Here is a 21,998-nt window from a genome sequence, read left to right as displayed (position 1 = left end):
ATACTGCCACCAAGTGACCTGGCATGCGAAGCACAGCAGCGCAAAGGTTTTATGAAAGACAAAAAACATTAACAAAACAAAAACAGGGAACGTAGTATGTTTAGAATGAAAAAAAAATCACGCACGCCATTTAATATATGGAGGATTAAAAGAGTCACACTTTTAATAAGCACAGTACAGCCTTGTCTTCTTCATCAACTACACAGACAAAACACTTGTATTCATTAGTACGAGCGACTAGTGAAACTTTTTATGACCTGTTATAGGTTAACAACGTCACCATTGCTGACACCACTCAGCTGAATGTTTATATTTCACAATTTTAGGGGGTGCACCGTTCCTGGAAGTACTGCAATACCAGGTCGATGCGCGGAGTGGACGGAGCAAGCCCCTATTCCATCTCCCTGATCCAAAAATCAATTTAATATATGGTCCCCGGGTAGGGGACGTATCAGATATTAAACTGATAAGAACAGATACTACACTTGATCTTAGCCAAAAGGCCGAGAAGCGATAACGACACACCCCTGCTCTACGCTCATACTCTCCCTCAATGTCGTTTTAAGTCATGGGTCAAATGTTTAAACGTTAGATAAAACTTAACCGTAGAATTAGCGGAGCCACATGTACAATTAATGACTAAAAAAGGATCCGCTATAAACATAGATAAAACTTAACCGTATAATGATCGAAGCTACAGGAACAACTGACGACTAACTCAAATAGGAGCCGCTGTAAACATACGTAGACAAAAACAGAAACATGGTGAAAAGTATCCAAATTATTGAGATGTTGTCTAAGTGACGCTCGGTTGGTGGGACTACTTCTTCTTCCGCCTGGGTGTGTGCGTCATGCTTAAGCACAGGGGCTCTACTCCGTGCTCTCACTCAGTCACTATTGATGGGAATTTCGGCTCTTTTTTGGAGAACCGGTTCTTTTGGCTCGGTTCACTGAAAAAATCCGACTCTTTCGGGTCCCAAATGGCTCCTCGGATTATTTATTTTATTTTTTTATTTATTTTTGTTTTACAAATAACATGTTTTCAGAGTTTGAAACATTGTTTTGACATATTTTATATGATTGTGTTCTCAAGGTTTTCTATTGTTGTGTTGACTGTATAGTAAATGAGGCAGCTACCTCAGTACACTCCAGAGTTTAAAATAAATAAATAAATAAAAACCTCAGCCTCGGATTCTTAAAGAAGCTATGATTTGAAATACACATTTTTTATTTAAAAGACAAATGATAAAATATTGATATCGGTATCTGCGATACCAGCCCGAATTTTACTCGGTATCGGATCGGAAAGGAAATTGGTGGTATCGAACATCACTACTGTTAAGTTTCTGTATTATTTATGTTCCACAAGTATATCAGGGGAGAGCGCGGACGCAGTCCCCCACTACCAGAAATTATGCAGTCGAGATTCCCACATTTGGGGAATTCGCAGGGGTCAGCACAGCCGGAGTGCAATGGCTAAGCCTCGCCCTGGGTGAACCACCTTCTTGATCATGGTATCTCCCCTGCCAGGTAAGTATGAGTTGTACACGGGTTACACTGCCAACCCATACACTGGGAAACCGTTCTTACTGATGGTGCTACCAACTGGCAACTCATTCAAACAAAGCACAGTCAAGCACTACATCATAACAATTTTACCATTTATAACATTACATAAAATAAAAACACATGTATACTTCATCACACACACACAGTAGTAAGTGTTCCCACAATGCACTGCTGCGCATACGTATGAATGCCTGACCCAAAACAATATACATATTTTATCACTGTTACCTCGTGAGAAAGAGCTGCAGATTGATTGGCGCTTCACTAATGAATCACTAGTTAACCATCCCATATAAAACTATACAGTTATCAAAACGTTCAATTCCTACAAAAAAACCTAAACACTCTTCCCTCAAATAAAGGGTTCGAAAGAATCACTTCCTGTTTCCTGTCTGTGTTGCACATGGGCCACAAAGAACACTGCCACCATGTGGTCAGGCGTGGTTTTATTTTTCTTTTCAAAAGTGTAACTGGTTTTGAAAGGAGAAACAAAACCAGGGAATGTGAAACGTACATTTAAAAACGTAATAACGAAATTTTATATATGTGGAAGATCAGAAGAGCCACACTAAAAAGCACAGTACAGTCTCAAGCTGCTGATCGTAGTGCACCTACACACACCCACTTAAGCACTTCTAATACACAGGAAAAACACATAGTATTCGACAAAACAAGAGAGAGGTGATGCCTAAAACAAAGCACCAAAGGTTAGCAATTAAAGCTGGTAACATCTATATCGATTACACTAATCACTTGAAGTTTTTATTTCACATCTTTAGGGGGTGCACCGTTCCTGGAGGTACTGCAATACCAGGTCGATGCGCGGAGTGGACGGAGCAAGCCCCTATTCCATCTCCCTGATCCAAAAATCAATTTAATATATGGTCCCCGGGTAGGGGACGTATCAGATATTAAACTGATAAGAACAGATACTACACTTGATCTTAGCCAAAAGGCCGAGAAGCGATAACGACACACCCCTGCTCTACGCTCATACTCTCCCTCAATGTCGTTTTAAGTCATGGGTCAAATGTTTAAACGTTAGATAAAACTTAACCGTAGAATTAGCGGAGCCACATGTACAATTAATGACTAAAAAAGGATCCGCTATAAACATAGATAAAACTTAACCGTATAATGATCGAAGCTACAGGAACAACTGACGACTAACTCAAATAGGAGCCGCTGTAAACATACGTAGACAAAAACATTTCACGTTGCCAAATCGTGTCAGTTGTTGTAAAATACTAGATCCCTATCCATTCCAAAAAGTTGAGGACCGATGCTTACGATTACAAGTATAAATGCTCTGTCTCGTTCGTGCACCCGGAGGTAATTATAGACCAAAACACAATATATGTACGTCACAACAATACCGCAACAGTACACAAACTGTGCAAGTTTAATGTTAATACTTCGTCCAGTGACAAAGTCAAATGCAGCATTGGGCCCCTCTGCTGGTTCACTATTGTAACTGCACCACAGCGCATGATCACATGGACTGCTGTTAAGTAGTGATGTGCGGATCGATCCTGAAATATCGATACTTCCGATTCTGGATCTTTATGCTCTGAAATCGATTCTGAAATCAAAATATCGATACTTTTGATACTTACGCATTCTGAGATGAGGTGTATCCTAAACAGAAACATGGTGAAAAGTATCCAAATTATTGAGATGTTGTCTAAGTGACGCTCGGTTGGTGGGACTACTTCTTCTTCCGCCTGGGTGTGTGCGTCATGCTTAAGCACAGGGGCTCTACTCCGTGCTCTCACTCAGTCACTATTGATGGGAATTTCGGCTCTTTTTTGGAGAACCGGTTCTTTTGGCTCGGTTCACTGAAAAAATCCGACTCTTTCGGGTCCCAAATGGCTCCTCAGATTATTTATTTTATTTTTTTATTTATTTTTGTTTTACAAATAACATGTTTTCAGAGTTTGAAACATTGTTTTGACATATTTTATATGATTGTGTTCTCAAGGTTTTCTATTGTTGTGTTGACTGTATAGTAAATGAGGCAGCTACCTCAGTACACTCCAGAGTTTAAAATAAATAAATAAATAAAAACCTCAGCCTCGGATTCTTAAAGAAGCTATGATTTGAAATACACATTTTTTATTTAAAAGACAAATGATAAAATATTGATATCGGTATCTGCGATACCAGCCCGAATTTTACTCGGTATCGGATCGGAAAGGAAATTGGTGGTATCGAACATCACTACTGTTAAGTTTCTGTATTATTTATGTTCCACAAGTATATCAGGGGAGAGCGCGGACGCAGTCCCCCACTACCAGAAATTATGCAGTCGAGATTCCCACATTTGGGGAATTCGCAGGGGTCAGCACAGCCGGAGTGCAATGGCTAAGCCTCGCCCTGGGTGAACCACCTTCTTGATCATGGTATCTCCCCTGCCAGGTAAGTATGAGTTGTACACGGGTTACACTGCCAACCCATACACTGGGAAACCGTTCTTACTGATGGTGCTACCACCCGGAAACTCATTCAAACAAAGCACATTCAAGCACTACCACACAAATGCTGCCATTTATAACAAAACATAAAATAAAAACACACCCATATATATATATATATACTTCATCACACACACAGAGTAGTAAGTGTTCCCACAATGCACTGCTGCGCATACGTATGAATGCCTGACTCAAAACAATATTTTATCACTGTAACCTCGTGAGAAAGAGCTGCAGATGGATTGGCGCTTCACTAATGAATCACTAGTTAGCCATCCTATATACAAGTAACCAAAACTTTAAATTCTTAAAAAATCAACTAAAACCTAAATCCCCTTCCCCCATAAGGGGTTAAAAAATCACTTCCTGTTTCCTGTCTGTGTTGCACATAGGCCACAAAGAACACTGCCACCAAGTGGCCAGGCGTGCGAAGCACAGCAGTGCAACGGGGTTTGAAAAGAAAAAGAAAAAACGTGAAACGTTTTAAATAAACAATTAAATCAAACACTGAAAAACTTAATCACACATGACGTTTTATATATATGTGGAGGATTAGAAGAGCCACATAAGCACAGTACAGTCTCAAGCTGCTGGCCGTATTGCACCTGCAAACACCCGCTTTAATAACCTACCAATTTAAGTACTTCTACTACACAGGCAAAACACATAGTCTTTGACAAAACAAGAGAGAGATGACGCATAAAACAAAGCACCAAAGGTTAGCAACAAAAGCTAGTTACATCCATACCGATCAGGCTAATCATTTGGATTTTTTATTTCACAATTTTAGGGGGTGCACCGTTCCTGGAGGTACTGCAATACCAGGTCGATGCGCGGAGTGGACGGAGCAAGCCCCTATTCCATCTCCTTGATCCAAAAATCAATTTAATATATGGTCCCCGGGTAGGGGACGTATCAGATATTAAACTGAAAAGAACAGATACTACACTTGATCTTAGCCAAAAGGCCGAGAAGCGATAACGACACGCCCCCTGCTCTACGGTTATACTCCTCCTCAATGTCGTTTTAAGTCATGGATCAAATGTTTAAACGTTAGATAAAACTTAACCGTAGAATGATCGAAGCCACATGTACACTTGGTGACTAACTCAAAGAGGAATCGCTGTAAATGTAGACATTTAACCAAACTGCCCAGTGGACTCGCTGTGCTTCCTGGTCACGTGGTAGGATCTCACCCAATGACAATGTCAAGCAGACGATGCGTTCTATCTCTCGTTTAACATTACTAAAACACTTCATTTCGGCAAATTGTGTCAATTGCTGTAAAAAGACCAGATCCTTATATATTCCAGAAAGTTGAGGTGCGATGCTTACGATTACAAGTATAAAAGCTCTGTCGCGTCTGTAGTGTCATGCAACCAGATATGATTGTATACCAAATAAACAATATCTGTATGTCAGCAGAGTATGTCACAAAACTAACACAACTAACACACTAGTACACAAACCGTGTGAGTTTAACGGTTAAACTAAAAAAACACTCCTACTTGTGACCGTCCAGTGATAAAGTCAAAAGTAGCTTTGACTGACTCTGCTGACTAACTACAGTGACTGCCGCTAAGACATAACCTATTCCTCACACAGCAAATTGACTGGGCATTAAGTGACACTTTTAAGTCAAGTCGGATAACTATGAGACACACGCTCTTGGACCAGAATGTGCTAAATTACCGTCACAGTTCATGAAAAAAGTAAACAACACAGACCCTCGGCGTGACCGTCAAAGTCAATAGCCCGGGGCTAAAATAGCGTCCAATTAGCTTTTAATTAGAAGTAGTCTGGTCTTATGTATGTATATAAAGCTCACAGTAATATAGCTTGTTAAGTCGTTTATAATGTCGACAAAACTAATAATAAATGGTATCACAATTTCTTTGCCCCATGCCGTGAATTAAAACCTCGCCAAACCTAGCCCTAATTAATACCTGTTTGCGACAAGGTAGCTAACTTGAAAATATGACAGAAATTCTGAGCCAAACAACAAACAGCTGTTGCTCTGACGGTGTAGTCTGACAGTGAAGAGACGGCAGAAACCTTGACGTAACTTACTTTTACGACGCATAGAACCTTTTTTACATCGGAATTTGGGCATTGCCACCCTCCACCTGGATTTCAACGCGGAAAATGGCGGAACGGGCTCCATAGCTCCTCTACTGGATGTGGGAGGTTCTTCTTCATCCGGGTACTTGCCTTTGTTTTCAACGTACATATACTGTATATATATATATAATTTCCAAGTAAACTAGCCTTAGTTTTGCCAAATACCGAATGTTAACTTTGTTCTAAAACAAATTACAAAATCACCTAGTTCAACATATAATCGCGTACATGGCGTGTAGACGAGGAGCACTTCTGGCAAAATTACATTTGTTTACAACAGTCTGACCTCCCGTCTCTTACTTGCTATCTAAACAAACGTTAGAATCTCAGTTTTAAATTCGCGAAATATTTAGGGTCAACACAAACGGTGAGCGACTAAATGTGGAGACTGCCAAAAAGTCCCACCTTCTATGGATGGTGCCAGAATATCCATCCATCCATCCATTTTCATCCGCTTGGTGCCAGAATATGAGAATAACTAATGTTATTTGGCGTATGCCATTTGCCAGCAAATATGTCTGAATGACCTTTGGGGATTTTGAGGTTATTCTGGCCAGACAAAGATATATAAATATATATATCAATAATATGCCGCATCAATAATATTGTATGCAGTTATAATGGCTTGTATTTGAGAAAAGTGGATTGTTAAAATGTTGGTTCAATAAACAACACGCACGAGGTTACTGATATACAAATTTTATTTAAACAAGCTTTAAAATTGGAAAATAATTCAGGATTTGTTTAAGAGCCCCCCACCCCGTTTTTTAAACCAAAAAATTACCATTGAATATAAAAGTAAATGTACAGTATATATTATTAGCGATTTAAAAAATAAATGCATAGCCAGAAAATGAGTCGTTGTCCTGTGAGTTGGGCTGTATACAACGTTAGCTTTTGTGTAAACACGTCCAGCTGACACTTGTTTGAGGAAGTGAGGGATAATATCTGCACTCATTTAGAGCTCACTTTAACATAAATGTCCTCAGGAGAAAAGACAAAATTCACGTGACACCCCTGTGATCTGAGGCAGCCCAAGCAGATGTCGTCCAATTAGGCCTGGCACACGCACAAAAACAAACACACGTACACACAGAATGCTGGTCGATTGTGCTCAAACAAAAGAGAAATATTCGACGGAAATTATTAATTACCCGCTCCCACCAGCCTGCGAAGCAGCACCAGTGGGATTCGATTATCAAGATGTGCACATCTGAGGTGTTGGTTATAATGTCAGAGCTGCGCCGGTGGACAGAGGTGATAGTTGTTGTCAAAAGTGTGTAGTGAAGTACAGAGTGAGTTCTCCAGCGTGGTCAGTAATATTTCAAATGTACAATTTAGGATTCGTTTACAGAAAAATATGCACAAAAACACACCCATGTGGTGAAAAAAAAAGCACAGAGATCATATTGGTTTCCTTGTCAGTTCTGCAAGCGAGCCGACAATTGGGATATTTTGAAAGGAATAAATTACAAAGATGATATATATATATACAAGAATTAACATAAAAGTATTTACATATACTTTTCCTGATGTCAATTTATCGCTATACCTGCTGTTGGTTGGCAGACTGGTCTGTCCATGAGGGCTGTAACAGAACGGACCAATCACAAAAACATAATAACTCCAGTGTAAGACTGTGCTCACAGATGCAGGGATGAGGAGGGAAGTACCAAGAACAAAGGGCTAAAAATACAAACCCTCATGTTAATGAACATGACACAATTTTTAATTTCCATTCTTTAAACACAATGTGACACACAGTGATGACTCGGTTGCCTTTGTACACAGGTGTAAGATGTAAAAGCAGCGGATCATCCTTTCAGGAGAAAACCCCGACCTCTGCTAATACAAAACACTATTCATCACAGAGTAGTAAAATACACTGGAAATTTTTTCAATGGCACAAAATCCTCGCGGTGAAAATATAGTCCTCTCCTGACGTGGCTATTAGCCATCAGTAGCATTTTTTTTCTCAAAGTAAATATTAAAAAAAAAAAAGAGACACCTCCTTATCAGTTCTTAAATGCGAGATGTGTTTTGGCCTCTGCCGTAAAACAACCGGTGACTGCAGCCATAACAAACTGTCAGCATTTCTCTCATTCAGAATCTCTAAATTAAAAAAGCAGAAATGTTGAGGAGGAAGCTTTTCTACATCCTCAAAAATCTAGGATCAACACCATCAAGAAAAAAAACCAAACTGTTTTCACATCGTTACCACCTTATATTGCAAGAGGCCAAATAAAAGAGAAAAAGTTCAATGTCCATATTTTTGATTGAATTCCAAAAATAGATTTAAAGATTTATCCCGTGACAACACATTGACGAGGAGTGTAGTTATGAATATGAAGTACATTAACTGAACATTTGGGTTTGGTTTGCATGCGGTCCTTCCTCAGACTGCTGTCACTCTGTGTGGAAACGGATGTGTGGATCTGTCAGAGGAGGCTTCGGCCATAACAAACACAGCAGAGCAGAAAACCCCACAAGAAGTGGACATACAGAGGTGCTTCGACAGCCACAGTGTTGAAGAAAAATAAAACCACAGTTCAGTTTTGTTCCTTTATTCGCTGACATGGTGCAAAGTCCCTCAGTTGTCCCACTGACAACCCTCAATAGCAGGAAGTCACTGAGTGAGTGTCCCGTGGTCCTGCACACTCGTACCATAACATATACTGCACTCGTCCATGCCTTCTAATTTAAAAGCACATGCATGAACACATGCACATATCGGCGTTGGTCCCAGTTACAGGTTCTCTCCTGGCTGGTACTGAGGCTCTGTGGAGGTGAAGTAATCCTCCAAGAAGCCCTGCAGGTACTCGAAGGTGGGCCTCTCCTCTGGCTCTTTCCTCCAGCAGGTTAACATCAGCTCGTGCATGGAGTCAGGGCACTCTGCTGGACATGGCATCCTGTAACCACGCTCCACCTGGTCCAGCACCTCCCGGTTCACCATCCCTGGGAGGACACAACATGACGAAGTGAAATACCAACACGGCAGATGTCGAGGTTTAAAAAAAAAAAAAAACATACCTGGATAGGGCACTCGACCCTTGGTAGCCAGCTCAGTTAACAGGATCCCAAAAGACCAGACGTCAGATTTAATGGTGAAGCGGCCGTACAGAGCAGCCTCAGGGGCCGTCCACTTGATTGGAAACTTGGCCCCTGCAGGAGGAGAGGTTTTGTCAGGCAAAAAAAGAAAAGAAAAAAGAATTAAGCCATTAATACATTTATGAAGCCATGTGGTCAGACGTGGTAATGCAGATAAATCGATCATTGGAGTATGCATGAGTAAAAAATAATTTGCATTTTTTTCTTCAGTTTCTAACCAAACGGCGCCCTCTGGCGACTTTACCTTGTCTGGCAGTGTATTCATTATCTTCAATGAGACGTGCCAGACCAAAGTCAGCCACTTTGCAGACCAGGTTATCCCCAACCAGGATGTTAGCAGCTCTCAGGTCTCTGTGCACGTAGTTCATCCTCTCCACATAAGCCATCCCTGAGGCAATCTAAGAAGAAGTCAAGAGAAATGTCACTAATACTAGCTCTGCAGACAAATACTGCACGTAACATTTTTTTTGTTTTACCAACCTGTGCAGCCATGTCTACCAGCTGGGGCAGGCGCAGCATCTTACCCATATCACCCTTTAGGAAATCCAGTAGGCTTCCTGTAAAGAGTGATTCAGTGCAGATTATGTGACTGTTGATGATTATATTCAATATAAAATAATTAAACACAGTTTTCTTAACAGCAAAGCACCTCAAAGATGAAATGCCATCTCAACACTGCCCGCATGAGGGCAGTGCAGTAGATAATACAATGGCAGAAAATCAGGTATGAAACACAGACAACCAGCTGCTGTTAGGTGTCTTTCTGTTCCAGCCATATACACAAGAAGGTTTGTTGATTAAACATAATTAGTTGTGATTAATTACAATCCAAAGCTACAAAACAAATCCTGGAAGTTTCATTTCCATCGTGCAGGTTTTCAATCGTACTTCTCGCGAAACCTGACTTGAGCAGAACCCTGTCATTGTCAGTCATGTCCCATCCAGTCCGTACTGACCTTGGCCCATGTACTCAGTGACGATGTAGATCGGTTCCTCAGACACCACTGCGTAGAGCTGCACCAGCTTCTCGTGTCTGAGTTTCTTCATGACCTGAGCCTCCTGCAGGAAAGCTTCAGGCGACATGGTGCCGGGCTTCAAAGTCTTGATGGCCACACGTGTGGTTCCATTCCATGTTCCTGCGAAAGAACAAGATGAAATATGTGATTATGAAACACTGTGTAGATGTAGGTTTTTATTGATGATTCATTACTTCATTGCAACATTTTATGATTTTGCACGGTAGAATCTGTTGATTTCAGATTAATCACAGTGTAGCTGTGGACTACTACGGTAGAATCTGTTGATTTCAGATTTATCACAGTGTAGCTGTGGAATAATCAGTGAGGCTGGTCTGATACTGTACGTTTGACCAGAAGTTGAAGCCTCTGTTGGACCAGATAATATTTTAATTTCAAGCTCCAACAGTGTGTGCAAATAATAACTTGTGCATCACTGTGTGTTAGAGCAAAGATAAATAAATGGACGGTGGACTCATTAGACATAAAGACAACATAATGTCACTGTTCTCTGTGCTTCAAAAACATTTTTTAAGATGGCAACAGATGGAAGAAAATCACTTCTTACCCATCCAGACTTCTCCAAAGCAGCCCTGTCCGAGCTTGACGTCGAGACGAAGGGACTCTCTGGGAATCTCCCAGGCATCTTTGGACAGGCCCTGTGTCTGCGGCTTCAGTACAGGACAAATGTCTGACAGACTGTGACACAGTCCATCGGCGTGCTCTGAGGCACAGGAGAGAAGGCCGGGTTAATACACGAATTCATCTACAAGCATGAAAACGCTGTACTTTAAAACACGGGAACACTCACTGCGGTAGTGATTGACAAGCTGCTGCAGGCTGCTGAACTGTGTACGTGACGTTATGTAGAAGCCTCCACTGTCCAGCTTCCTGATCTTGTAGTGTTTGACATTCAGACCTTTGGTGTTGTCATAGTCCAACACTGACAGACAGTAGGCACCTACATTCAAATGTGACACATAACCGCAATTATCTGTTACGTTTGCTCAGCACTGAAACGAGGATTTCAGCATCAGTTTAATGAGGACTTTGCTTATTGGGCCACCAGAGGGCAGTGCCAGACAACTGGAATATGAGTCTGACTCACAGGGCATCCTCCAGACAAAGGTTTTACCCTCTCTTCTTTCTAAAACTGGGTGACGGGGCTGTACAGTCCTCCAGCTTCACATTGACCTAATTCTGTCTGACTCACCCCCCTCCCTTTTGCTCACCCATCTACTCAATCCACCCCCACTTTCCCTCCCTTTAGCTCACCCATCTACTCAATCCACCCCCACTTTGTCCTTATTCTCATTCAGAGGTTGCTGTTTATTCCTATACAATAACAGGAATCCTACACAGATACTGTATAAAGCCATTTAACATTGACTGTGTTTTTTTTGGCGGGGGATCAGCTGTCAATCACACAACCATCTGTATCCACCACTTCACAGCAGAACATGCAGAACTCCATACTGGAAAAAGGCCAGGCTCGTGTGCTAACCTTCAGTGAAGTTTGTACCCAGACCTATTTTTTGCTTGATTACAAAAAATTTGTAAGAAAATAAGAAGTGTATTTTATATATTTTATGCATGTTAACATTCATATATGTATGATGTGCACTGTATACCAACCATTTCACCATCCATCCAATTATTTCTGCAGTAATCCATAGTTGACACACATGCTGTTTACACATGTTGTGTAAATAGCAAAAGTTGATTAATCATGATTAACCCACAGAATAATTTAATTTTCTTTTGACAGCCCCTAATTTTATAAAAACATATTCACCTTTGGTGGTTTCGCTCTCCCTCACCAGGAAAGTCCCTCTCCTGTTCTCTAAACTCAGCAGCATCCTCTCAGAGTCCCGGCGTGTAATTTTTCCGAAGTACCACCTGGGGACGTGCAGAGGAAAAACAATGGAACACAGAGAAGCCGGGTGGTGAAGGGGAGGTGAGTGGAAGAGAAGGAGAAGTGCAGTAAGACTGAGCTGCTGCAGCTGGCAGCTTCTGAGAGTTCATGTTAGTCGATTCACGTGCAGCGCATGCTGATGTCTGCAGATCAACAGCTGCTTACCTGGACTCCAGAGTCAGTCTGAGATGACTGTTGGAGCAGGAGGAAAAAGTTAGAAGTGAAGGTGTTATCAAGAGAAGTCTGACAGTCAGTTGTCTTTGTACCGGCATGCAGGCAGGCAGGCAAGCAAGTTCAGACTGACACCGCATGGCCTCCAGCGGTGGAAGGCAGTAAAAACACAGCACAGCCTCTCTGCAGATACTTCCTCAGGTTGGAAACGTACACTGCTCTGCTTTTATACAGACACTGAACATGATGCTCCAGCCTCAGGCAGCAGCGGGTTAGCTCATAAAACACAAAGACTGGAGACACTGGTGTCTTAGAAAGATGGCTAAAAGGAGATTAAAAAAAAAAAGAAAATCTGGTAACATGAGGGTAAGTCAAAAAGTCCTAAGACACTGGTGTCTGTGTTAATTACAACATAAAAAGGTCTCTGGATTTTCTTTCATGAGCTTGAAAGCTTTCGGCGGATTGAAATATTATTATTATTATTATATTTTCCCAAAAATAAAAAAAAACTTTCAATAAATAGCTTAAGTTGTGACTTGGTAAAAGACCTCCTGCATAATTCCACAAAGAGGGAATTCTCTAGTAGAAGTGTTTGTACTTAATCTGAAGATATAAACAGAAAAAGGTTTTGTTATTTTTTAAAAATAATGTTTTTTTTTTCATTTGTTCTAGAAGTTTTGGCCAGCCAGCCACATGACATAACAAGGTATAAAGTGTACATAAAAAAGTCAATTTATTCCTTGAAGTGCACCAGTACGAAGGGGGTTTTATTATTCCTCAGGCATATACAGTGCAGTGACTTCAGGAGTCAACACTGCGAGGCTGCCAGACTCTGGGAAGTTACTGCTGCCAGACAAATAAAAGACTTGGACACCATCCCGTCTTAAACGCCAATTATTTCCTATTTCAGCCGTTGTTACGATAAAAAAATAAATGACATATAACGTCCATAAACGACAGGTCTCACATAAACGTGCAGCTACAGGTGGAGTTTGAACGACCAGAGCCAGTAGGATATATCTGTCTTCACAGTCAGTGTGCTGAGCTGACCAGCTGCTGCTGCTGCATTTTCAGCATCAGTGTAACGATCTGCTCATAAACCCTGAAGCAGACAGACAGACGGACAGACAGACAGACAGACAGACGGACAGACAGACGGACAGACAGACGGACAGACGGACAGACATGCTTTAACTACGCACATCACACCAAGCGCTGCCCTTAACACCTCATCTCAAAGCACAAAGACCAGACATTTTTCAGAATCTATCAATGCACACGGTGGAAAAAACAGATTTTTTTTAAAAAAGGGAATAGTGGAGGGCTTTTACTCTTCTGCCTGGATGGAGTCAGATGGAGCCACATAATTGCTGGGGATGTAACCGCTCTCTCCAGTGTTCAGGGAGCGTGCCAACCACCAGTCCCCTTCTCTGCAACGATCAAACGATAACACACACAGCTTCATAGAGGATCGTCACACACCCAATACACACACACGCACACACACACACATAAACACAGCCCTCGTGACATTCAGGGTCAGTGTTTATCAAGTGTCGCAGTGTAAACACACAGTGACACAGACCAAACACTGTATTTAAAACTAACTCAATTCACCACATCATACAGACACTCAGCTCTGCCGCTGCACCTGGGCAGAGTCAGAGAATCTGAACATCGTCACCTGCCATCGTGAAATCACGAAGTTATGTTTTTTTCTGTTGTTGTTGTTTTTTACAAATAACTATGACAATAATAATCATTTAAATTGTCATGTCTTTTATGGCCTTTTTTACAGCAGGATAAAAAGGTTTAACAGATAAGGGTTTGTTTTTTTTACCTGGGGTCATGACCCCACATGGGTTCGCGTGGAATTCAATTAAGGTCAACTAAAATATCTATGAATTTAATTTATTGACTAAAAATGGCATATAAAATATAATATTTTTAAACTATTTTATTTTTTATTTTATTTTATAAATATCGGAGGTGGCGCCTCTTGATTGACGGCTGTGATCGCATGACTGCACATGTGAAAGGTACTAGAAGTACTAGTACTGCACACTAATCTGTATTATTTGCAACACACTATAACAAATATAATCAAATAGTCAGAAATGTGTGAGGTCAAAATGGGGCTCAGGGGCCAAAAAAAGGTTAGAAGTGGATAAACCACAGGGTCGGGGGCTGCAGCTCTGCAGCTCTGAGTTCATGCGGATAATACTGAGTAAATGCTTTGTTTTGTTTACACAAACCTGCCTCCAGTTGACCTCCATCAACTGTCACATACTCCCACCACACTGTGCTGCAGCAGTACGGCACACTCCATTATGGTGGGGAAGTATTTAGAGTGAAATATGTCTATAGAGTACACAGACAGACAACAACAAGTCGTAGTTTAAGAGAAGCTGAAAGAACAAACCTGCAGTTGACCTTCCTCCTGTAACAAATGTGATGGTTGGTGACAGAGAAATGGAAATGAGAGATGAGAGGGAAGCAGTGACACAGACGGTGGTTCAAAGAAATAAAGAGAAAAGGTAAGAGGCTGAAATACAACAGCAGAATACACAGAACACAAGGATACTGCATTTCAGAGTATTCCATAGTTTTACACAGAAAAAAGGGAATTTAAGCAGAAGTTCATAGACATAGTTCAAGACCTGTTCGTGGGTCTACTCTAACTGTACCAACTAGAACTGGGAACACCCAGACTACAGTCGATGGGTCAGTTTATCCAGTCATCGTCCAGGTCTATGACCTGAGGGTCCAGACTCAGCATTGATCCACTCTTGTTCTCAGTTTGTCTTCCAGGTCAGTAATTCCTGAGCAGCAAAGCAGTACTAAGGAAGCTGCCCTGTTATTGTATTATTCTACGGTCCACTGCCCATTTATTGATTCAAACACCAGACTCCCACTTTTAAAAACAAGCACGTCGTCCATTCACAGGTTACATTTGCACTGAACCCATTGGTGGACGTGGCTCTGAAGCCCACAGATATGGACTGAAGTGAAGAAGTGGGGCGCAGGAAGGAAAATGGGATATGGACTGAGGAAAGAAGAAGTGGGGCGCAGGAAGGAAAATGAACTATTATGACTAAACGTATAATAAACTGCAATAAACTTGCATTCATGTTACAGGGCGTTTTCTTTAACCTCAAAACAAAGTCGGCAGAGGAGAGAGTTTCCTTACGTGTTGTTGACTATTTGCAGACGTTCCCCTTTCCTGAAAGACAGATCTGAGGCCGTCCGAGACTCGTAGTCGTACAGAGCCACGAAGGTCGTCACACCTCCTGATGGAGAGCAGAACATTTGGCTCATATTAAAGACTGACAGGGACAGAACATTCTGGAAAAGGTTTCCAACTAACTTTTATTCAATGTAACAGAACTTTGTGGAAAACAAAGCCGTGCTGTGTATAAGCTGCGTCAAAAATATCTACATAAGGCGGACTGTGTAACAGATGCACCGTAGAGTCATATATTAGAGCTGTCAAAGAGTTCAGATGTCTAATTAAAGGGTAGTTGTTGATTATTAACAATGAATTAACTGAGATAGTTTGTTGGATGTTTGTCATGACTGTATCTCGACCGTGACTAGGAGAACATTAGGAGTTCCTTCCTGGAGCCTCCACCCATACATACTGGGCATTGAGACGGTATTTTAGGAATGAAAAGTCTTCCCACAGTGTGAGCAAATAACACTATGAAATTGGGCCACGACAAGTGACTGGACTGTGAAATTATTGTACATGGATTTTGATGTAATTTCGCATGTGTTAACATTTTGGATCTAATTCACTGAAAATAAAAAAAAACAAAAAAAACTAAAAGGTTGGCAGACCTAAGTCAGACTAAGACGAGGCCACATTCAGGTATTTTAGCAGGTTTGTAAAACATTTGTCTTTTTTCTTCTTTATTCTGGCTTTATTTTCATGTTCACGTTCACCAAATGACTACTCGTTTGGTTCGCTCTTCTCTTTGGTGATGGATCTTGTGATTCCGTCTTCTCTTTGGTGATGGATCTTGTGACACCATACACGGCACAGACCGATACCATGACATTTGACTCACCTGCCAGTGTAATTCTGTTGGACGTGGTGACACTGTTATTGTCCACACCCCCAAACAGGGACAGCTCTGCATTATTGACCATAGACTGACCGCCGGGCAGACCGCCTTCCATGGCAGGACTACGGTTAGGTGTCAAGGACTGCTGATTGGAGTTGTGGTGGTGGCCAGCGACTCCACCTCCAGAACTGAGGCCATCGAGGTTACGGGGTCTCTGGCCTGACTCCTTGGGCTTACTCTTCGATCCCCCCATGGCCAAGACCTGAGCGTTCACGGACACAAAAGACAAATGGAGACAAAGACATTTAATTCCTAGTGAGAATAAGAAATCACATTCTCACACCGCGCATCACACAGACTTGTGTTCCTGTGTCACGTCGTCAGAATACATTCTCTGGAAAAATTCCTCTAAAAGCCAGAAGACCAGATGCAGAAACCAAAGATGGAAGCCACGGCTTTAAACCCACCGAGACGCACAGTTATGTCACCACATGAAGCATAACTGCGAATGGCCAAGCAGCTGCCACTCAGACACGAGATCAAATCCCCACACTGCCACCAGCAGACACTGTACACACACACACACACACACACACACACACAATGCATGTCAGGCACAGATGCCATGGAAATGGAACACTGTGATGCAGTGCATTTGCGGCCTGGCTGCCGTTCTCCTGGTTTTAGTCACACTGACCATTTAGAGCTGAGAGTTAAAGTGCAGTTAATCTCTCACCACATCCATGTCACTTCAATTATTAAGTAGGGAACCAAAGGCAGCAAGAACTAAAGTGCTGTTTACTTCTCACTTATGATACATTAGAATTTTCTGAACCTCAGAACCAACACATTTGAAACCTCTGGAATTTAAATGATCGGTTCGTGGATATGGAAAAATAAGAGACTAAGAGGGAGTGTTAATCTGACAGGCAATTTTGATTTAGTCTTTAATTACTACTACTATTTCTGTAGCCTCACACACACACACACACACACACACTCAAAGGTGCTGATTCATGTTTTGCAATGGACACATTTTCCTGTGCCATATTTCAATATTTAAACTTTTTTCTCATTTCTTCATATATATAAATATAAATATAAATATATATATTTTTTTAAATGTATCTATGCTATTAGGAAAAACATGATTCTCTGTTTGATGAGGTAATGATGATGTCATAACAATTACTCTGAATGACGCTTATTATAAAAAAAATTATACAGCGTAGAAGAGCAACAGATTTTATATAACTAACGGCCACTTCAGTGGTTAAATTACAAAGAAATATATAATTTTCTATAACGTTTATTCTGTAGATCCTTGTTCATCATTCGTCATGCTGTAAATCTGACAAGATCGGGGGTCGGGGGGCAGCCTACTGTACCTCTTAGCTGTAAAGTGGAGACAAACACTCTGTGACTTGACATCACCCTCTGACATGAGTAAATGAGTGAGGGTCCGTCCGCCCACCCTGCTGTCGTAGTACTTCCGTCTCATCTAAGCCCTGAGCCACGGTGTGACCCCACTCTGTGAATCCACAGAGCCGGACCGCAGCACTCCAGCCGGCAGACACGCCTGCAGTCGGAGTAATGTAGTGACATATGGTGGAAAATGTGTGGCTCAGAGAACAGCACACTTAACCAACCACACGCGGAAAATCAGCGTGTCAGTCGGTACTGGGTGCCGGCTCAGTTCTCTGCCACTGCACTTTTCAACAGGATGGCACCCTGCCAGAGGAGGGGAAGCTGGAGGAACGAGAAAGCCTGTGGCTTACCCGTGTCTTTTATGTGGGTTTATAAGTTTCCTTTGAATGTCCGGTAGGTGTGTAATCTCACGGCCAGGAGCTGGTTGGATACGGACGTAAAAACAACGGGCAGTGCGGATAACAAGGAGAAAAGGGGTTGGTTGGGTTGGAGTTGGGTTCTGGTTGGCACAATGAACGGGTGATTAGGGGAAATCATTAAATAAGGAGGAAATGCTGGAGCTGTACGGCCGACATGTCACCCCCGGGGTGTGTTTTCATATAGAGGTTTTCACTACAGTGGGTGTGTAACGGTGCAGGGCTGATGGCTGGTACTGGAGCGATGAACCGTTGAAGGTTGATGACAGATGACACCTCCGGACATCAACGGCTAAATTAGATGTTTTTTGCTAATCAGCGTTAATTCCATCAACTTGTAATTTCCGTTAGTCACTTAGTCGATGACTTCCTTCTCTCAGATGAAAACTAAATACAACGATTTGTGGTCATTAAAACGATGAGAAAAATCTGAACTGACGTAAAAAACAATCTGGCGGTGGTGTTGTCCAATCAGAGTATCAGTTTGTTGGCTAGAAGGTGGGACATCTAAATGGATGTGCAATCAAAGGACACGTGTTTCCAGTAGAAGAGTAACTATAAGACAGTATGAAGACAGGAATGACACTCTGGTCAGCAGCAGATTATGTGGATGGACCTTCTGCTCTTCAGGGATGTTGACTCAGTAAAAACATCCGTTTTAGCCTCACATGTTTTAAAGCCAAGTGGGATTCGGCATGAAAGTTCATGCTGATACTTTGAACCCACAAAAAACCCCTACAAAAAACAGAAAAAGAGGAGTGAACCAGGAAAACCACGGAGAGAAAGTCTTAGGCTTTTCTTTACATCAAGCTTCCAACAAAGGCAGCGTTTGTCAGCCCTCAGCAGACCACACACACACACACACACACACACACGAGTGGTCTGTGGCTCACAGGCTACCACATTCTTATACGTGTTTTAGCCACGCAGCCACACTACTGTACGTCTTGTTTTGCTAAAGCAGAAACTGCTATAGCTATTCTTACAGGGGACGTGGCTAAAATATTAGCCTGACTTTGTCCTGATAGCAGTTAGTCACAGTGAGAAGCACTTACTGTCTGAGGCAGAGCTGCATGAAAATCCCTCTGGCAGGGCCGGGGTGTGGCTGGGTAGGTTGGTGGGAGGTTTGCGTTAATTATGCATACAATCTGGCAGCGAATTTAAAATCCTTCAAGTCTCCTGGGACTTTGGTGATTGGGAATATTCTTCAAGTACTGCCTGTGGGGGTTGTTTCCCTGCACCACTGGATGACGCATGGCCCTGTTTTTAATTTCACATGCAAAGAAAAAATATATATCTGAAAAACAGTGAGTTTGAGAGTCACATAAAAGACAGGGGGCAGTATCACTTCAACATTAAGCCTGTTTTAGAATGGCATCAGCTGCAGTTTCCAATGAACTCTCACTGAGCTCTGGTGAACTGAGAATGAGCTTCTTATCTACGGGGATCAAAGATCAAACAGTCATGGACTAGATGATTGAACAAGCCCGTCTTTGAATTAGCTTGAATTCCTAATGAGAGATTTTCCCAGTGCATGATGGGAGCACAGACAGTACAGCGCATTAGTGGCAGGGACAGTGTAACTTAGCAGAGTTAACAGGCGAGTTATGACCTGCACCTTGTGATGACTACAGTAGGCCCGCCTCACATCGACCTCACAGATCCGACGGCTGTCAGCTCATGAAGTCAACGTGTCCCGACAGCCTGCCCTCGCCCCGGGTGTTTACGGCCTTAGGTAACACATTGTGTTTACTTCTCATCGCTTTCCCTGCGATGCTGTCATACCAACAATGACGCTGTTGTGCTGAGACGTTGTGTCAAATTGTGGAGATAAGTGTCACCGCACAAAACACGCATTAGTAAGTCAGGCTTAATCCCAATTTCTCATTTCATCTCACCCTTAATCCTACCCGCGGAGACTACGATACTCCTGGTCGTGGTAGAAATCTAGGATTTCAAAATTACAGCCTTAAATAGACGTTTTGTAAACAAACACAAAAAGGTTTTTGCACTTGTCGGATGAGCAAAGAAATTCAAGGTAGAAAAGAGGGGGTGGCTGAGAATTTGCGATTGAGCGATGCTAATGGTAGCACATACGTATACGTGTTTACTTCTCATCTTCTGGAGCGTCACCGTCCTCAGGGGTGGTTTGGAGGAATTTGAACATCACAGACAAAAACACGGGCAAAACCTATGGTTAAATTTGTTCTGGTTACGATACCAGCAACCTCAGCGTAAGTTTGGGTTTGAGAACAGATGTTTGTTGAAAAGGCATCATGACGACGCAGTGAAAGAAATGTATCAATATTATGGAAACACATTCATTACTGGTAGAGACTGTCTGATAAGAGGGGTCAATAATAAAAAATCATTTTCACTTAACTACGTTGCCTGAGTGCAACTTAAGAAAAACGTTACACTCTGCGACAACTTCTTCACTTTGTGCAATAAAAGCCTTTATTACATTGTATAAATAACAAAAGTTGAACACTTGCCTAATCAAATGAAAACCAAGTGTCCGTGCTCCTCCCGCCTCCTCCGCACCCCCCCCCCCCGCCCCACACCCCCCGCCTCCCACACACACCCTCTGTTTTATATGAGGGAACTACAGGCTGTAGGGAGTTAACATCCTGTTTTATTTCATTTGCATAAACTGACTTTTTAACATTAAAACAACTGCAGCCCGTGTGTGTGTGTGTGTGTGTGTGTGTGTGTGTGCATAATCACTACTGATACTTGTTTAAGGCCGTTCCTAGTAAAATGACAAACTTCTGTGCTGCTGTTTGAAACTAAATGACAAATGTTCTTCCAAACACACTGCTGTTTTGAAGTCATCGTCTAATGATTTGTTGATGATGATTATTTTAACAGCAATGTGTTACCAAAATGTTATGTTTATTTTTTGTTTTGTTTTTTATTTTATTTGTGTAAAAACTCAATTTTTGCTTAAGGTTCAGGAAAATTTATTTGACTCATAATTTCCCCAACCTTTTTTTAATTAAGATATAGAGTTTCACAACAAAAACATTTGCAAATAAATACTTATTTTTCCTTCATCCTTCAAAGCCATGACATTAATTCTTCAGTACTTTTTGTGCAAAGCATTTGGCTGTGGTTTAATCACATTATACTTTTAGGTTTAAAAAAAAAATGTCATTACTGTCTTGGCAATAACAAGACCATAAATAACATTAAAACTAAATTAAATGTGAATTTTGGGTAAATTCGACTGAAAAGATCCAGTCCACTCCAGCTATTCTGTCAAAAGCCTGGAAGTCGAGGAAAGTCTTACAAAAAATATTGGTGAAAGGTAATAAATGCATGTTTTGTGTGAAGCAGAAATGTGATTAATCATAACATTAGACGTTCAGCAGCGGCTCAGAGAATAGTAACTGTGACTGTGTGCACGTGTCTGTGCCTGAGTGATCCTGGAGTCAGCCGGGTGAACGTATTCCTACATCAGAACGCTCTCTATGTAATTACTGCGGGGAAGGCAGAATGGAAAGGCTTTGGCTCCTGCGTCAACAGTCAGTGCTCATAATATAATCCAGGCCGGCTCATTTCTCTCCAGATTATCATCTTCTATTCCCTAATCTCGTGGCCGAATGCTGCGATGATCCATCTGGGCCCTGCTACGACACTAAGTGCTGTGCTGCGATGACAGGCCGGGGCAGGACAGACCGGTCAGACCACTGCTGCTGCTGCTGCTGGTG

The 21,998-nt window shown here is 41.8% G+C and overlaps 1 protein-coding gene and 5 non-coding genes across 9 annotated transcripts in view; all 6 read right to left on the bottom strand.

Annotated features, from left to right (window-relative positions):
- Nucleotides 1-324: 324 nt before the first annotated feature.
- LOC112487678 (U2 spliceosomal RNA) lies at nucleotides 325-515 on the bottom strand. The gene has a single exon (XR_003050997.1). It is a non-coding gene; the product is annotated as a U2 spliceosomal RNA (small nuclear RNA).
- An 859-nt stretch (nucleotides 516-1,374) lies between these two features.
- On the bottom strand, nucleotides 1,375-1,538 carry LOC112487676 (U1 spliceosomal RNA). The gene has a single exon (XR_003050995.1). It is a non-coding gene; the product is annotated as a U1 spliceosomal RNA (small nuclear RNA).
- An 808-nt stretch (nucleotides 1,539-2,346) lies between these two features.
- LOC112487677 (U2 spliceosomal RNA) lies at nucleotides 2,347-2,537 on the bottom strand. The gene has a single exon (XR_003050996.1). It is a non-coding gene; the product is annotated as a U2 spliceosomal RNA (small nuclear RNA).
- Nucleotides 2,538-3,831: 1,294 nt separating this feature from the next.
- Nucleotides 3,832-3,995, bottom strand: LOC112487675 (U1 spliceosomal RNA). The gene has a single exon (XR_003050994.1). It is a non-coding gene; the product is annotated as a U1 spliceosomal RNA (small nuclear RNA).
- An 836-nt stretch (nucleotides 3,996-4,831) lies between these two features.
- On the bottom strand, nucleotides 4,832-5,022 carry LOC112487667 (U2 spliceosomal RNA). The gene has a single exon (XR_003050986.1). It is a non-coding gene; the product is annotated as a U2 spliceosomal RNA (small nuclear RNA).
- Nucleotides 5,023-7,537: 2,515 nt separating this feature from the next.
- Nucleotides 7,538-21,998, bottom strand: part of src (v-src avian sarcoma (Schmidt-Ruppin A-2) viral oncogene homolog) — a 26,567-nt gene continuing 12,106 nt past the window's right edge. The window contains exons 2-13 of one of the 4 annotated variants that reach the window (XM_008319034.2): nucleotides 16,445-16,703; nucleotides 15,565-15,664; nucleotides 14,797-14,814; nucleotides 13,706-13,804; nucleotides 12,084-12,187; nucleotides 11,100-11,249; nucleotides 10,857-11,012; nucleotides 10,229-10,408; nucleotides 9,753-9,829; nucleotides 9,517-9,670; nucleotides 9,195-9,326; nucleotides 7,538-9,119 (exon numbers count right to left, since the gene is read on the bottom strand). In XM_008319034.2, the coding sequence (XP_008317256.1) occupies nucleotides 8,911-9,119; nucleotides 9,195-9,326; nucleotides 9,517-9,670; nucleotides 9,753-9,829; nucleotides 10,229-10,408; nucleotides 10,857-11,012; nucleotides 11,100-11,249; nucleotides 12,084-12,187; nucleotides 13,706-13,804; nucleotides 14,797-14,814; nucleotides 15,565-15,664; nucleotides 16,445-16,694 (1,629 nt within the window). In that variant the 5' untranslated portion in view covers nucleotides 16,695-16,703 and the 3' untranslated portion in view covers nucleotides 7,538-8,910. Of the gene's footprint in view, nucleotides 9,120-9,194; nucleotides 9,327-9,516; nucleotides 9,671-9,752; nucleotides 9,830-10,228; nucleotides 10,409-10,856; nucleotides 11,013-11,099; nucleotides 11,250-12,083; nucleotides 12,188-12,368; nucleotides 13,686-13,705; nucleotides 13,805-14,796; nucleotides 14,815-15,564; nucleotides 15,665-16,444; nucleotides 16,704-21,998 lie in introns of those variants that run through there. The other 3 variants (XM_008319035.2, XM_008319036.2, XM_025059421.1) reach the window with 3 other exon arrangements.

This window comes from Cynoglossus semilaevis, chromosome 10, assembly GCF_000523025.1.
Source record: "Cynoglossus semilaevis isolate Cse_v1.0 chromosome 10, Cse_v1.0, whole genome shotgun sequence".
Classification (NCBI taxonomy): domain Eukaryota; kingdom Metazoa; phylum Chordata; class Actinopteri; order Pleuronectiformes; family Cynoglossidae; genus Cynoglossus; species Cynoglossus semilaevis.
Note: the sequence above shows the minus strand (reverse complement) of the source record. Positions and strands in the feature narration are given on the sequence as shown.